This window comes from Chiroxiphia lanceolata, chromosome 3 (assembly GCF_009829145.1).
Source record: "Chiroxiphia lanceolata isolate bChiLan1 chromosome 3, bChiLan1.pri, whole genome shotgun sequence".
Lineage (NCBI taxonomy): Eukaryota > Metazoa > Chordata > Aves > Passeriformes > Pipridae > Chiroxiphia > Chiroxiphia lanceolata.
Window position 1 is genome coordinate 79,042,010 of NC_045639.1, and position 18,291 is coordinate 79,060,300.

Below are 18,291 nucleotides of genomic sequence, written 5' to 3' on the forward strand. Positions count from 1 at the left end.
CCTGCTCTCATGTTACCTCCGGCACAATAATATGACCACAATACTGGCAACAGACCCCACAGATCTGCTTTGCAAGCACTACTTCCCAGGATACTAATGTCCCTTCAGTTCTTGTTTTAGCACCTGTCTGCTGTTCCCATGCCTCCTACATCCTCACCTCAGTGTTGGGAAGTCATATGTTCCGAAAAAGAGGAGTATCTTCTGTCCCATTTTCACCCCAGCAGGACCTATCCTCTGACCTAGAGGCCATGAAAGGCATGCTGTGGACACTGGCAAACAAGGCCTGCTTGTGGACTCAAGGCATTCATTCTGCCTACAGGATTGCATTGTGCCACATGGTTTCATCCCCTTAATCTGGGACTCACTTGGGGTCTCTATCACTACGTTGTAGTCCCTGCCTGCCATAAAGCACAAGAACCTCAAGTGGGAAGCTGAAGGGAAGGTTTGAAAGGTAATAGTCACACTCAGCTCTTCAATGTATTTATTCTGTTCATGAAGAATATACAGAAAATCTATAGAAAACTAAATAACTTACTTTTTTAAAAAACTATTAGATATCACTAAAAAAGGCATAGACCACTGGTTTTGAATATATTTTTTTAATAACAGTTAAATGTAAGCCTCCACACGCATTAAAAAACTTTTTAGTTTATATACTGGAGCCCATTTTGATGTTTCCTACTGCTTTTAACTATAGATTGTGCAGGACATTTGATAGTTTGTACAACCAGCATCTGTGGGGTAACTGCTTTATCAAGCTGTCCATGGTCTATCCATGTACATGGGTTGAATAGAAACAGCCAAACAGAGAAACATAATGGATGAAAAGGCTAGGTCAAAAATAGAAGTTCATGTTTCTAAAATTGAGTAAACCTGAGGCCATCCTTAGCTTTGAGCATAAGGATGACTCAGTGGGTCCCAGTGGCTGCATTGATACTGGTGAATTAAATGGACCAGGGCCCGTGCTGCAGTCTTGAGACCAATAATCCCTGCACAGCACATATCAATATAGCTTAACTCTCTTCCATGTAAAGTACAGGCTATGGCCAAACCCTGATAAACTCCATCTGGAGGAGTCCCCAGCCCTGCCAAAAACTATGTTGACCATTTAACAGCATGCAGACCCCCAGACTAGGGCTCAGGCTTCTCCCCTAGCCTTATTCTATTTTCTCATATAAGCTATAAACTACAGTAGTATAGTAGTATGACCACATGACCACAGAAATGATGCAAGTGTCAAATGTGATGGTGGGTCAGCAAACACAGATGTTCACGATAGATCTTATAGACCTCTGCAAGCAACTGGAAGAACCCTATGTACTGCAACAGAGATTGATTAAAACGATTAATCATGTTTTGCTTCTGTACTTGATAGTGGTTAAGTCTGTTTTCAGAGGGAAAAAAACCTACATGCTCCTAAATATTTAATGTTTTTTATTTATTTTCTCTTCTGTAATTAATTGTAGGTGCCTCTTTACTTGTGTGTAACTAAAGGGGGAAAAAAAAGAGATGAATTTCCAGATAAACTTACAAGAGCTATTGTTGTATTTTGAAAGACAAGGGAGTCTGAAATAGACTGATTAGATTTTAAAAAATGCAATAAAAGGTGAAAAAGTCCAAACAACAATAATGGAGATTTTCTGACAATCACAACTTGCAGTAAAATCTATTTTTAATGAGATGAAAAGTTAGGAAAAAAAGGACCCAAAAAAGACTCTTAAGAGTATTCTGCTAAGAAATTTAATTCTAACACTGAAACTCTCTTCTCTACAGACAAAAATCTGTCCTTAAAACATGTGCAGAAGAGAGTACAGATATAAATCAACCATAGCCAAAATAAGAGTTCTATAGTCAGTACAACAGTACCACCTGGTGGGGAAATAAAAGTGGCTTCAGTATTGACTTCTTCCACTGCACAGTTGCCGGAGATACCCATCATATAAACATAAAATTGTAACTAAGACAAATGAAACAGACTCAGACATCAGCAATGTCTGTGATGCATGATTTCTCTCAGTGTCAAATTACTTTTTTTGAAGAATCTATGTTCCAGATAAAATCTTTCAGAAGTCTACTGTAAAAGCTTCCTGAAAGAAAAATGTCTCCTTTTACATTTGCTTGCATTCCTTACTTGACTTCCATTTGCCGCAAATTTATTTCTCTAGTTACACTGAATCAGGAGAACAATTGCATAAGGCATGTCAAATTCCACCCCCACAAAATGTTTCATAAAGTTAAAGGCTTTGACACAAACAAACTAATGCCAGGATCTTTGAAATTACTTTTATTGTTTTTATTGTTTTTCTGTAACTGATGTAGATATTAGAGACAGTAATATTCCTGAGCACATCTGAAGAAATAAGGTTATTAAATCCTCAGATGCCCAAAGGGAATTATCACCTGCTTTTCTCCATTTCTTTCACATAGTGAAAGAAATTTGTATGATTAAGTATAATTACTAGTTGTCAGAAAAAATAGTTGCCCAACCATCATATTTTAAGAGCTCTATTAAGTGCAATTTTCACACTTTCAAATATATCTTCTTATAGGCATATCTGAACTTAATGTCCCCAATAAAGCAGAGGAACTAGTTCTTTCTTTCCCAGGTTGTTTGAGTGTTGACCGACAGGTATGTAGGGGGGCAATATTCTTTGGGGATTTTATTGGGTCGTTTTGGGTTTTTTTTCCAATACAAAACCAAAGATTAAACCTGCTAGAGTCTGGAGACTCATCCACCTGCAGGTATTCTACTGAGACTGACACCAGCTTTCGCTGGGCTAGGGTAAAATCCCAATTGTAGGATTCCACTCACCTCACTTTAAATAACTAGAATTTAGGCAAGCAGTCCAGTTGCCCATACATACCTCTCTAGCATCATTTCAGATTCCCTAGGCTTCCTGGACTTTCAGTTCATAGCCTGCATCACATTTACCAGCCCCATGTAGAGGTCACAGAATCCTTGGGGCCTCCAAAGTCACTAGATGGCTATGAATGGGAAGCTGAATCAAGCCCTAGGTGTCTAACTGAAATCTGTCATATGGGCTCCATTTACATTCAGTAGAGAAAGAGACATCTCAGAAGAGTAATTCATCATGTCCTAACACGTATGTCTATGACAGTTGGGAAGAAATACCCCCTGAAGGTGCCTGTCCCTCCCTGCTGATCAAAGAAGGCACTTTGAAACCAGCTAACCTTCAGGTGATAACATCCTGTTGAGATTAAACTGAAAGTTAATATATAACAGATTATAGATTTTGTCCTTATTTTTGCATCCTGACAATACGATCTGAGTTGTGCATTGTACATATGATTTGTATAGTGTGATCTGAACTATAATGTATACATTATTCTAGGCTACCAGCCAGCTGAGATGCCATCACTAGTGGTGGCAGTGAGTCCTGCCTTAATCAGCAGCAGTAACAGCAACTGAGGTGTGATTGTCAGGGACTGTTCATATGCATGAACAGTGCCTCTGCACCCAGCTGCTCTTTCAGGATCCCATGCTCTCTTCCCAACATAGGCAGTACCTCTCTTCTCCAAATCCACATTTCATTTGCCAAAAAGACATCAAAACCAATGCCTCCTTCTCAGCATGTCCTCTACCTCCACAAACTAACACTCTGAAGTCATGGTGTTCCCCACATTCCCTAAATTCAATCTCCACATCCCCAGCCTCCATCAGGGTAGATATCTTTCTAGAAGATGCTGCCACCACCCAGCACACTCACCTTAGAGTGCCAGTGTGTCACTGGCCATATATGCCCCTCAGCCTGGGAATTTCTCAGATAAAAAATGTGCAAGTCTCAAAGTTACTATTGCAGGCTGGCTTTGAAGCTATGTTTGGAGTTTTCCCCCACAGTCATGAGATCTATGTCTTTAATTTTTTTTACAAAAGTTCATATTCCTTCCTCTTCATGAGTAGGGGCCAACGGACACAGATTTACATTTCCAAGAGAGCACAGGCTTCCAGGTCTCATCAATGTAAATGAGTTAGACAATGAAATGCCTTTGAAAACTTGGTCTATCTGACCACAGAAAGAAGATATATGGGCAATGGCCTCTCTTTGCTTTTCAGCGCAGATTTTTCCGAAATACAAGCTGCAGTGCACCATGTGATCATAGCAGTGGTGAAGGGCCTTTGCAGTTGCCTCTAGACTCCTCCATCACACAAGAGGCAGTACAAGCTTCTCAGCTTGACAAATTAGACTCTGATCTGAATTATTTGCACTGTGTCTTACTTTCAGCTTTTTATTGCTCAGCTTTAATGTTATGGTTTAGGGTTTTTGCAAGAAAACCAAACCAAATTCTGTGTTGGACTGACAAACAGGAGATGGAAGTGAAGTAAGTATCACTGTTACAAGCCCTTCTTATCTAATAGTTCAGTCACCGTGCAACAGACCACTTTTCAAAAGCCTCTGCCTGTGGAGATGCAAAAATTCATCATACATTTATCTCCCAAAGATGTCATTAAATACCATTTTTAGGACAACATGAATTGATTGTTCTCCATCCTCATCTGTTCCGCTTTGCATGAAACCCTGAAAATTCAATCAAGGGCTGGACTCCTTCCTTTGCTTCAATAAATGGTGGATCACATGAAGTGGAACGACTAAGAGCACGTCCCATGTAAAACACTCAGCATCTTGGGCCAGATTCTCCACTAGAAGCAACACATGTGGGTCAAAATTCTCTCAAATTTTAAAGAAATTGAGCCTTGTTGCAGGGAGTAAATTTTTTAATTACTAGGTATAAAAGAGAATAATGGTTTTGCATTCAGCAGCTTGACCTTTACTGAGAAGAAATTCTCACAAGGGTCATTAACATCTAACCTACTGGTCTGATACCAAGAGATAGAGATATTTATGCTCACTGAAGAATTATTGCTTCAATACTAGAACTTGCTGGGGTTAGGCCAAAAATTAACTTACACCTTAACAAGTTACCTGGCTCAGCACTTCTATTACAATTATCTGTTGAAGCAATGGCTACAGTAACAGCCTGAAGAAAACTGCCTTTTTGAAACACTAGGTTACTGACAGTGGTCAAGTACCACCTGACTAGAAGTTTCTAGAGGAAATAGGAAAATTTCTGGTGATTTATCACTTCCAGTTTTACTGTGACTTTTGCTCCTGTGTGATCTCATTCAATTGGGAGCATCATGTGTCTCACGCTCCTGGTAAAACAGAAGACAATGTCCGTATTTCATTACCAAACAAGTGATACAATGGTATAAACCACTTACTTCCTTCACCTGTGATTGTATTTGCTTTATTCTTCCACTGTTAGGAATATGTTATCTTGATTACAGATGATTTTGACAGATCATTTTTTAAGATATCTTCTAGAAAGAAATACCATCCTAATGACTCATGGCAAAGCATACTAACAAGTACTTCTTTAAAAGAACCAGATCTTTGTGATTTTTATTTTACATTACAGAACACTGACTTTCAGCATATATAACATGTGAATCACATATCAATTAGAAATATGATTATCTGGCAGTATTTTTGGGTCCTCCATGTGCTGTTTGGCAAACACACATCCACAAGCAACCAGAAGGCAGAGCCACACATAGGGCATTCCTGTGCACCCAGCCAGGCTGGAGCTGCAGGTCCATGTTTCACACTTGTGCCATTGGTTATTGCAAACCACACAAGAATCAGGGTGCATTCTATGGAGGTGTTTCTAGCCTGCTAGCATATCTCCTAGGAACATAGAACAGCCCAGGTTGGAAGGGACCTTGAAAGATTATCTGGTCCAACCTTGTGTGGGTAAGGGAGGCTAGATGAGATTATCTAGCACCCTGTCCAGTCATGTCTTGAAAACTTTCAGCGACAGAGACTTCGCCATGACACTAGGTACGCTGTTCTAGTCAGTAGTTATTCATGGTAAAAAATTTCTTTCTTGTATCAAGACGAAACCTCTCCTGGCACAATTAGTACTTTTTCTTCCACATGAGAAGAGAGACTCCATCCTCTCTGTAACACCCTTTAAGTACTAGAATACTTGTGATGAGGTTCTCTTGGGCCTTCTCTAGGAAGAAAAGAAAAAACTGTGTGGTGGGTTGGCTTTTGGATTTTTTTAGGCCTTCCTTAGCAACAGGGGTCAGAAATCTAAGGAAGTATTCCATATCATCCTTTAACATAACACAACATATAAATAAGGTGTAGATAAGAGACCTCGTGCTCTTCTCTCTGCCAGTGGCTGAAGGCGACAGGTCTCTCCACAGACGGTCTTTGCTTGTTTGGGTCAAGGCCTGTTTGCTCAGACCTGCCGTTATCTCCGGTCCCTCCGGGAGGCGTGGGGAGTTGGTTGGTGCTTCACATAGTTCTGCTGTCTCGTTCAGGGAACTATTTAATTCTTTTTTTTTTATTTGTTTGTTTTCTAGGTCTCTGTTAGCAGTGTATATTTGGAGGGTATTTGTTTTCAGGGTTTTTTATCCCTGTTTCCCCCTCCCTTTTCCCTTTTTTTCCCCTTGGGAGTTCCCTATTGTGTGTATAATATATTCAAATTATATATATAATTGTAAATATATGTAAATATATATTTTTTTATATAATCCCATTTTCATTTGGACTTCCTTTGGTTTTTCTGTGGTTTGTTTTTTTTTTTTTTTTTTCCCCTTGCTTGAGAGAGCAGGAGGGCGGAGGAGACAGCTTGGACTTGGCAAGAAAGCCAGGCCAAAATTACACACACACAAACCGCTTCAGTCTTTCCTCATAGGTCTTCTCCATTGGACTTAGAGCTCTATATATTCCTTGTTTCTGTCACTTCTAGCTGGTATGAAACCAGAAAGTAAGCACACAGAGTATCTATTCTTGTTTCTCATTTAAATAGCAGAATAGATCTTCTAGAAGAAAAATTTTGAAGACGAGTTCCTCATACACAGAAGCATCAGTGTACATGCACTCAAGCTATGTTAGTCTTTATCCTCATTATGTGATGGTCACGAACAGTTTCCCCTCCTACTTCCAATCCACTGCTCTCATGCTGTGTGATATTCCACCCACTTGGGTGTCTTGCATAAAATATACAAGGCTGTCATCTCCCTTTCCTAATATTATTTCAAAATCATACCTGCAAGAATTCTCTTCGCTTGCTCTGATTCATGAGTTAGAAGCTTTAAAATATGAAGGAGAATGATATTCCTTCTCCAAGAAATAAAAAAATAAAAATCTCCCGTCTCCAAATTTCACTTTCTACTTCAGAAGGCCTTATTCACATACTTCAATGTAATTTTTACTTAATCTTAAGAACATACCAGTTCGTATCAATGTATACTCAGCTAAAGAAATATCATTATAAGACTTCATTACATTATTTACACTTATTTGCATTTATTAGCACATTTGGTCAACATATGATTGGAAGAGACCTCCTTAGCCAACAAATACAGTACTCTGCTCTCACAGATAGTTATGACAAATAAATGATTTCATTAGTGAGGTACCATCCAGTGAAGCAACTTGCCCCAATTGCAAGGAGTCTTTACAGGTCTCTAATCTGCATGCATTAACAGGATTTTTGTGCAAAAAGAAGTTTCCTTTTACTTGAACACCACTTTCCAACAGTACTGTTTACTGCACAGTATCCTTCTCCTTCCAATCTGTTTAAACAGAGGCAACGTATATCCTCTCTGTCTTTTGTTTCACAAGATTAAACATGCCAAGTTGTTTTATATTCCTTTCTGTGGTAAGCCCTCTCTTATCTTGACCATCCCTATAGCTGTTCTCTGCAACTAGTTAGGTCTCAATTCATTTTTCTTGGAAAGCAGATAACCAACACTGCAGAGTCTTTCAGATGAGGTCTGCACAAATTTGTATAGCTTTATTGGATATATCATACAGGATATAAAAGCTTGTACACTTTCTAGGTGCATTATCTACAAGATTCAGTCCTCCTAAAACGAGTTAAAATATGCAAGTTGTAATCTTCTTCATCTCTTCCTAAGAAGTCTCTTACAGGATAACAAGATGTTATGAGTTCTAAAATTAATTCATGAACTTAATATTTTAAATATTAACTGCTTTATTTCTCTTGTCTTTTGAGTCATCTAATTTTTCCCTTTTGATATTCTTATCCTTCTCTCCATTAACTATGCTGTCTAAACTCACGTCTTCAGAATCACTGTCACCTTCCTAATTCTCTTATCAACATTGTTAATGAAATTATTAAGAAGGTTCCTCTCAAAATTCAATCTTAAAAAAAAAAATCTATTAGTAACTTCATTCCAATACTTCCCTTTTGATAGTCCCCACTGTCTCCTGACTACTCCCCTACTCTCCTTACCCACTTTCAGTCCTTTTAATGATTCTTATCATGTCCAGCTTAATTAACGATTTCCCACAAGGCAATACATCAAATACATTCAAGACAGAAAAGTTCTATCCATTCCCCTCGCCTAAAAATATCATCAAATTTATCAAAAATGATCTTTTGTTAATCTGAGATAATCTACCTTTGATTAAAAAGATGTGACATTTCATTCCATTTACCTCCCTGCTCTTTATTATTCTCTCCTTCACATTTTATTTTAAAGCCTACTTGAGAGCAGACCAGCAGACACTTAGATATCTGGATTAGTTTTCGCACCTTTCTAAAATACCTTCACTACTTTACAGTTACCTAGTATCATAAAAGCACTAGTAGCATTTATGCCTTTCTCTAACACATCTATCAGCAATTTCATGTACCATATCTTTCAAACCTCTCAGTTCAAGACTGACCAGTCTACTGCCATCTGTCTCCTTCTTCTGTATGCTAAATTTGGTACTATCTTTTTCCCACTGGCCACTTAGCCAAGCCCAGCTGCTCATAGCTGTAAGAGGAAACGTGTTTGGTTGGTTTCAGGACGGCATCTAGATAATCTCTCACCTTTATTTTGCCCTTATGCACACTACATTTCTTTCCTAGCTCTCTTGGTGGTTTAGACCTCAAATTAGAAGGTAAAATGAGGTCCAGAAACAATTGTGACCATTTGAGTTTCTATAATACTCATGCAAGAGAACTTCTTTTTCCTTTTACGAAAGTGAATATGATTCCTTGCATACAGCTGTGTTTGGTATTTAGCAAGGCAGCTCATGCATTTATTTTGCAAGGCTTTTTTTGGTTTTGTTTTTTAATGTATGCGTTTTATCACAAATTACAAGGCCCAGCACAATTGAAGGAATTCATAGCTATTTAGAGGATTTACATACTATGGGGAATCCTTTCCAGAAAGGGAAAAAAGCAATAAGAAAATATAAAGCATGCTGGGGCTGCTATCTCACTGTATTTGACAGAAGATGCCCCTGTGCTGCTTTGCAAGAATTTCCAAACCACTAACGCAAGACAGAATTGGAGAAATCATTGAGACTCATAGCAAAATCTGACACACAAAATATTGCAACCTACTCTTGGGAAGTTTTAATGTAAGAGCCAAAGGAGTTGCATGAGAAGAGTTGATTAGGCAACGAGTTTGCCACGCTGAGCAACAGAAATCTTTCAATATCATCAAGTGATTTGTCCTCATGAGATATTTTCACTGTACCTGCCTTGGAACAAGCAGTGAGCTCCTCTGGGGTCCCTCCCAGCTGGGACCTGAATTTGTATGGCACATGTGTTTCATGGTATGCTCCATACTGCTGGTCACCAGGGACCTACTCTGGCCTCACACTTGCAAGGCAATGCACAAGACAGTTCATCCACCAGTTCTTTCAGTCATCCGGGCTAATTCCCCTCCTTTTAATTCCTGCAGGTTTCCCATGAACAGCAGAAATGCACCCAGACACTTTCCCACGCACAGGTCAGTTAAGGCTGATGACTCGCAATCAGTTCTAAGAGGTGGTGTCAAGATCTTTAATCACACAGGGTTCCCACAAACTGAAATGACAAAACGAGATATTTACAGGACAATATTTTACAAGTTAAAAAGAGTCAGTCTTGGCAGAAACATGAATAATTCCTGTGTTTAAATCTAGAAGGTAACCTTTTTTCTTGTAAGTATTCCAGTTGTAGATACATCCAATACTTTTCATCATTGCTTTCTAGTATCAGTCCTCCATTGCTTAAATTGAGACATTTTAATCAACTGAAAAAACCCCTGCATATACTGAAAACACAACACAAGTTGAAATTTTTTGAGAAAAGAAATCACTTAGCCTTTTTCTAAATTAACTTAGTGAAAAATAATGCTGGTTCATTCCTCTTAAAAAAACTCCTACATCTGTCACATGGAGCAACTTTAAGGAAGCTGGGCAAAGGGTTGCCAGGATAAAGTATCTACACCTCTGTCTGTACTCGTGCTCAGATTCTAAGCTGTACAATTCTGTACATGTTGGATAAATTTTAGTTCAGATATGCAGATATTAGGGCTAAGTCTCAGGTCTGTTAAATTGGTAGACTTTGTTTATATTTCGCAACAGACCTACTGCTGCACCTTCTGGAAAAACATAGCTCATAAACCTGCTCTATGACAGGTTCTACAAACAGGTTCACAGCAGTTGTCTCAGGTTTGAGCATTTGTGCATACTCTGACCATGGTGTCCTGACATTTCCAGTAATCTTTAAGTGGTCACCTTCTAGGCATTGGAACCTTTTCCCAATATTAGAGAAAGCTGATTGAGACCCAGAATGTGGGCTTATAAGGTTCTAGGTTTTCCTTCTAAACACAAGAGCAGCTTTTTCCAAAATAAACACAGCAGATGCAGCTTTTCTTCTCTTTTTTTTTCCTGTGTTTGGGGCAGTACAACTTATACCCAGTCACTAACATAGCTAATTAACACTGTGTTAGTCAGGAAAAAAAAAAAAGAGAAGTAATATCAAAAGTACAACATCCTTAAAACGCCTTCTGATATTCACAACATGGACATTTTGATAATGATGACAACTCTGTCTTCACAAAGAAAGAGCTCATTATTTTTGAGATACATATTTCTACATCAATTTCTGAAAGGAAATGAACCTTACAAGCAACTATAAATGGAATGCTATCCTCTGCTCTCTCAATACTCATCAACAAAAAATAACAGAAGTGACAGAAAAATCTCTCAATTGCAATATAAAGACTGCAACTGCCACTTGCTTGATATATATCCTCAAGAGAGGTCTGTGAAACATAACAAAAAGCCAAATATTCAGTTACTTTTACTAGAGATCACCAAAGGCCACCCACTAAAGCACAACCACCCACTTGGCCATCTTTCTAAAAAGCACCGAAGTAGTTCACCTTCCCAGTGCATAACACGTGTTCAAACAAAGTTTTAAGATTTTTGCCTGACACCATACTCATGATCACAACTAGGTATCAAGAGTAGCGGTGATAGATTTTCACACGCCATTTCTGTTTTTTCATTCATGCCTTTTCCTTGGCTTCAGCTGACTGTTAGTTGTCTTGAACCACACTTTTAAAAGCGTTTAGAGAACTAAAGCAATTCATCCAGTAGTATGAATTTATCTCAGAGGAGTCTGGTTTTCATCTGACCTGCAGTTTCTCAATACCTCAGAAATCCATATTCATCTTCCAAAAATCAATATATTGTACACTCAGCAGCTGAGACAGTAGCAGCTGCTCAAAAAGAAAAGCTATATGCTTTCTTTTAAGAAGTTGTCAGGTCTAGGTATAAACATGGTACTTCGTGACTCTTTGTCACAGCATGATCAAGATGTGCACAAATGGCGGCTTTTAAGAAAATGAAACTCAAATGCACCTCTGGGTATAAGGGGGTGCTAGGTCCAAATCATCTAGAGACTACATATCTAGAGAGCAACAGGGTCAACATGAACTTCCAAACCTATAAACAACCTGAGAAACTAGAGGCTCTGAAGAACCCCACTGGCACATGAAGCAGATATTAGTCAGATTTTGTGGTACCTGGAAACTTTCCATGTAGAACAGGAGACTCTTTAGATCTTTCTAGACCAAACCATATCAGAAAATAAAAAAGCAACAGGAACTCAGCACATTGAGGATCTGAGTCTGCTCCCCACGCACACACAGATCGCTAGGGCAGTGTAATTGCACCAACCTAACCGGCTCTGCATACTAGTTATACCTTGCATGCAACACAGTCAACATGTTCATGTACCATGACTCCTTGTCTAGGATTTCTGGATTGCTACACATCTGAAAATCCTGGACCAATTACAAAAACTGATAGAAAAATGCAAGAGGGGAGCAAACAACCTGTAATGGCAACCTGTCACAAAGTGCAGCAGCTCTGACAGAGGTACTTTAACTTTGAGCTTTTCTAACAGCAATTGACCCACCATGACATTAAGCCACTGCCCATATTCATCCTTGATCTTTTCTTTCTCACTTAATTGCTGAAATATCTTTCTCCAGCTAGCTCTGCAAACCAAATCTATCGACATTTATGAGATTTCCTTGTGAGGTACAGACATTCGCCAGCATGTTAGCAGAGGAAGATCTAGGAAAGCTTACTAGATCTACTAAAATTTCATACTATTAATAGTATTATACAATAACATAACTTTTTATATATAGCCCCAAGGCTAAACATATCAAAATGAAGCACAGCTGTTTCAGTGGAACACAGCAGCTCTGTTCACTCATCCCAGCATTGATTTCACACCGGGGACCGCCTCAAGCGTCAGCCTGGAATATTTACTACCAAAACACTGATGCGCTACTCCAGCCAAAAGGGGAAGCAGGAGCTAGCCCTGGGAAAGAGTGGGTTGAGTGAGACTCCCTTTAGTTGTAGAATAGAGATGGTGTGGCTAACGTACACATTCATTCCCGAGTCCTATCCCTTTATTGCTATGTGTTTACATCAATTGCTTTATCTAAACCTCGCGCTCCACAGCCACCCTCCCACGCACAAGACTTCCCCTTGGAAAGCGCCGCTGAAGAGCACATGCCGCGCCCAAGGCTGCGCTGGTCCTAAGGTTCGTGTGCCCCACAGGATATCTCTTCCCCTGGAGAAACATGTGTACGTGTACATGTATACGTGTGTGTGTGTAGGGAAAAGGTGTATATATATAGGAAAAGGTGTATATACAGAGAAAAGGCGTGAGGCTCCGCACTCGCACGGCAGTAACCCCGCAGCCCGGGGAGCCCGGCCGGACTCTGCCCCCCAGCGCCAGACGAAACCCGCCGCCCAGACGGCCACGTCCGGGCCGCCTCAGGGATGAGCCGCCCGCCGCCCCGTCGCCGCGCCCCCGACTCTCCGGCGGCTCCCGGGAGGCGGCAGGCAAAGGAAGCGGGCCCGGGCCGCGGCTGCTCCCCCTGGCGGCGGCAGGCGGCAGGGCGGGGGCGGTGCCGCCGCCAGGCCGTGGCCCCGCCGCGGCCGCCCGAGGAGCCGCCGGGGCTGGCGCTTCCCTGCCCGCCCCCACCCGGCGCTCCCTCCCTCCGTCCCACCCTCCCCGGCCGGGCAGCAGGAAGCGGCTCTGATGTCAGCGGCGGCCGCGGCGCTGCTCTGAGCGGCTCCCCCACCCCGCCGCGGCCCCCTCGCCCGCTGCCGCCGCTGAGGCTGGCGGAGGCGCCCGGCTGCGGCCCCCGGTGCGCCGCCTTCTCTCCGCCGGGGACACGCGGCCGAGGCGGCTCCCGAGCAGAGGCCGTGGCCTAGGGCTGCCGGCGCGGCGCCCCGCGGGGGTGCGGGCAGGCGCGGGATGCGCAGCGGCGGCGCCGGGGCCTCTGCCTGCCGCCACTGAGCCCCGCGGCCAACGCGGATGCGGCCCCGGCGGCGCCTCGGCCAGGCCCGCACCGACCTGCGCCCGGAGCCGCCGCCGCGCCCCGCGTAGCCCCGGCCCTCGGCTGCCCGGTGCCAGATCCTCGCGTAGGCCCGGCCCGGGCCTCTCCTCCCCGCGGTGAAAGAGGAGGCATGTCCGCTGCAGCCTCCGCTGAAATGATTGAAACCCCCCCGGTCCTCAACTTCGAAGAAATCGACTACAAAGAGATCGAGGTGGAAGAGGTGAGTGAGGGCCCCGCCGCCCCTCGCACACCCCTCGCTCTCCGGGCGCGGCCAGCCTGGTCCCTCCGAGCGCCCCCGGTGTTCCCCTGCTCGGCGCCGTCCCACAGCCGCGGGAGGGGTCGCGGGGGCTCCCCGGGTGCTTCCTGGGACCCCCCCGTGTACCTGGCCGGGGTTCTGTGCTCCCCTGGATGCTGCAGCGGCTGGCACCGGCGAACAAAGGCGGTCTGGCTGGGAGTGGACGTGCCAACTTACTTCTGCCATCCTTGGGGTTTTACTGTGAGGTTTTATTGAAGCGAGATAGATTTATTCGGGACTTAAAATTTCGCCGCCCATTTTGCCACCCACTTTAGTTTGGGTGGCAAACACTGTTGTCAAGCGTTGTCACAGGAGGGAACTGTTAATTCTGATGTTTCTTTCGGATCTCTATTTCTGTATGCCCCTGCTTTTGCCTTCTGCCACCATTGCACATATAATCATCATACCACTGTTAATGGTTTCCTAAATTTACAGCTCTATAAGCTGTAAGGATGAACAGGGTTTTTTTTCTTAACGCAGGCTAATGATATTGCACTCATGAATATGTACCATTTCATTTCTGACCTGTATATGTGACCCGGGAAGTGACATTCACTTAATGTATAACATAGTTGAAAGCAAGTTTTTCTTCTGTAGAAAGTTTCACAGTGAAATTGTTGCCTTAAATTTTTTGAGGCTTAAAGTACAGAATTTCAGATGTACCTGTCATCTGTCTGGGTTTCCTGTGAAATTAGGATGTGTGTGATCTGGAATAGTTTGCATGCTTTACTAAAGGGCTCAGTAGTATGTATGTATACTACAATATTTGTTTAACTCTCAAAATCACACAAAAATATTGCTGCTATTGATTTTTTTTTCCTTCCTCCCCTGCTAAGTTTTCTGCAAGAATGAAGTCGCCTCATGTAGACCCATAATGAATTTGGTGAGGTCAGCTTGTAGAGTCTGGACCTAACAGGCGTCCAAGACTGCTGAAACAGTCTCTGTGCTTTTATTTGTAGATTAACATCTTTCCCTTTCAGTAATAATTGCCCTCATATTCTAAACAAGTTTATGTGGAAGTGAATTTAGTTTTGTGTGGTAGCTGTTAGAAGTATGACGACCTGTGTCTCACATTTTTAAAGTACTTTGCTAGATCCTGGTTTGTTCATAATTATCATACTGGGCTTACATGGGCTGGGGAGAGTTCACAGAACATAAAATCTATAATGTTTCCATAGAACAGCAGGGCACTTTCAGCTGTATTAGTGTTTTATGGTAATTTTGGCTTTCACCGTAGTAGGCACTGGAAGTTCTCAGAATACAATATTTTCCAAAAGATTGCCTTTATCCCTTTCTATGAATATGGCAATCATGAAGACTTTTGTCTCTTTAAGTCTAATTGTTCCACTTCCCTTTATGCATTTAACTGTTTTGTATTTTTGCCAACATTTTTGCAACACTTACTGATAGACAGTGATCAAATCACATGTTTTGGGAGAAATGGCTTTTCTCACCCATAGAAGAAAATTTCAGTGGGTAAGAATTTATCCATCATAAAACGGTGCCCAGGGATGGCTCACAGAGGTGAGCAGCACATCTTCTATCTTAGACATGGCACTTGGAATTAGTAAAGAACTATACAAATGGTTACTCCTCACAGCACCCTTTGGAAGGTTGTTAACAAGGATTATACTGCTGTTTTACATATAGGAAGTGTGGACTTGCACAGTGTGTGGCTCGAGTTTATCATTCTAAGGTTTGGCGTTGGGAGCTTGTCTGCATCCCACACACATGCCTAGCACCTGCAGAGACAGGACTGTATGCACAAAAACATATGTACAGATGATGCCTAAGTAAGAATTTCTTTAATGTGATTGTTGCATTATTCTCAAAGCAGTATCTCTGTTGGAGATGACAAAACTCGTGGCATAAGCAGGAGAACTCTGATAATGTGTTATCTCTGTGAACAATCTGATGACAGCTGGCATAGGATTTTAAGTTACATTCAGTGTACCTGTCCTACCAGAAGTTCTTACAGGCAATGGAGATTCCTTGTGCTGAACACAGTCTAAATGTCATTGCACAGAGGAAGAAATAAGATCTACTTTACTGTAAAACAGATGAATTGGAGACCATACTTAGACCTTGCTTTTCTCAGGTGTGGGTGTTCACCTCTCACTCAAGATGCAGTTTCAGTGGAAGTAGTCAACTTTGCAGTCGTAACAAAACATACATCCTTTCTGAGGATCTTCTGTGCTCTCACTTCAGGCTTGGAAGTTTTCAAGGATTTTTAAATGGCTGTAGTGACTCAAAATGGTGAGATTTATGCTTGGCAAACTTCAGGTGTTTCAAAATGGAGTGTCAAGAGATCTACACTGGAAACTCAAATGCTTTTATAATCATAGCTTTGCTGTTGTATTATCGAGTCTGTCTTGTCAGCAGATAGCAGTCCCACTCTGCCACTGGTTTATTAATAGATATTGAAGTTCTGGAATACTTGCAGGCCCTGAGTCCTTGCTAATAAATGTGAGATCTGTAAGTGCACTTTCATTTAGATTTGCCTGAACTCTACTGGATAATATAAAAAAATATACCGTATTTTGCATTAGCTACCATGCACATGTAGTCTGTGTTACTTCCCCCCTGTTAAATGTGTCTCCAGCTTCAGGCTGCCTTTTTGTTTTTTCAAGTTCTTAAAATGAAGTAAAATGTAGAGACAATTATGAATGAGTTGGAGTCAAATAAAAATTGATATGGCACAGTAGGAGCATCTTCAAAACAAGAAGGGTAAAAACAACATAAAAATTGTGTTCAACCGAAATGTTCCCTATTTTACCATGCAAGTTTTTGACTGTGGGAATGTCCTCACAAATTTTTAGGTATTAGATAGACAAATCATTAGAAACGGAACAAATAAAACTTAATATAACTGAAATCAAGGTAACAATAACAAGCCTAATAGCCTTATTTTAAAATCTCATGTTTAAATCTAGCCTAAATACTCTTGTCTCTTCTTCCCAGAGGAGCTTCCACATCTAAGCAACAGACTTTGGTTTTGAATTGTTCTGGCAACCTGCTCCCTGCTAGTCTTTCCTGAAAATTCCACAGCCCTCCCTCCATTATGTCACTGGATAACAGTGCCATACACGACCAAAATGTCGACTTCATCACATGATGTTGTGTATGCCTTGGATTGCACAGCCAAAGGTACATGTCTGGTCCTGTGTGCTGTGGTTCTGCCCAGCCACTGGCTGATTTAGCCAGGTTGAAAGCCATTGCTATATTTGTGCAGTTGCAAGTTACTTTTGAACAGTGTGGAAGTGTAAATTATTTGAAAACTGTCATTTGAATACTGCTGGTATATTGCAGTCTACACTGACATTTATTTTCAACAGTATGCTAGGGCAACAGTAGTCAATTCTAAGGGAATTTACGGTAACGTTTTCTTAAAGATGGAAAGCTAAACTTTGTAAGTATTTATTTTAGAAAACCTGCTTAAGGTCCCAGCAACTAAGGAGATGCAATTTATGGCACATTCACAGTTGAATAATTTCATTAACTGAGTAGTGTGCTGAGAACTGCATGTGTTCCTTACAATTATGGAGCAAAGCCTTTCAGAGGCAAGAGAATGAGCAATACAGTGAGACAACTGGGTTTTGCTCCCTTTTATAGCACTTAACTTTCAGAAGTTCATGAGGTGTGGTGACTGATTATGTCCATTACACTACAAGGAAAAGCTGATATGCATAAGCTGCTGCTGAACATGGAGTTGTTTCTACCTCCATTGTTTTTATGTCCTGGGAGATCATGTCCAGTCGTAGAATCACGATTCGTGGCTGGGCTTCGCGAATGAAGATTTGGGAAGGGCTCTACCCACATTTGCTACAAGCGCGCTGGTGGCTAAAAAGGCCAATGTGAGATAGACAAGTAGTTGTAGAATAATGATCTGCAAAATTGTAAGAAGTTTGGACAAGAACTGCAGGTGCAATTTGAGATCTGAACAGTATTCTTGGATATTGCATGAGTAAAAAAGGACTGGTGCTCAAGAGCCAAGGGTGGTAGTTAAAAGTTCATTTGGAGTCAGTCATGTTTCTCAACCTTTTTCAGTAAATAAGACTTCAAGGTGCTAAGTTGAGTATCCTAAAAGCAAAGGCAAAAAATTAGTACATGGTAAAAGCATGCCAATATTTTCTCTGATTTTACTCTAAATAAATTCCTGATTTAATTCAAGTCAATATTTAAATTTAGTTTTGTTACACCAGTGGAAGATTCTCTTCATTCTGGGGTGTGAATTTATACCTGAAGTTACACAACACCAATTCCATGTGAATGAAATTCAATGTGCAGTGAGTTAGAGGATGGC

The 18,291-nt window shown here is 41.4% G+C and overlaps 1 protein-coding gene and 1 long non-coding RNA gene across 6 annotated transcripts in view; one reads left to right on the forward strand and one right to left on the reverse strand.

Moving 5' to 3' along the window:
• The window catches only part of LOC116784618, a 52,157-nt gene extending 37,971 nt beyond the window's left edge, over positions 1-14,186 (reverse strand). Inside the window, exon 1 of the long non-coding RNA XR_004356170.1 lies at positions 14,076-14,186. This is a non-coding gene — a long non-coding RNA (uncharacterized LOC116784618). The remainder of the gene's footprint in view (positions 1-14,075) is intronic.
• MAP3K7 (mitogen-activated protein kinase kinase kinase 7) overlaps positions 13,724-18,291 on the forward strand; it is a 47,450-nt gene continuing 42,882 nt past the window's right edge. For 3 of the 5 annotated variants that reach the window (XM_032683401.1, XM_032683402.1, XM_032683403.1), the window contains exon 1: positions 13,724-13,913. In XM_032683401.1, the coding sequence (XP_032539292.1) occupies positions 13,824-13,913 (90 nt within the window). In that variant the 5' untranslated portion in view covers positions 13,724-13,823. The remainder of the gene's footprint in view (positions 13,914-18,291) is intronic. The other 2 variants (XM_032683404.1, XM_032683405.1) reach the window with 2 other exon arrangements.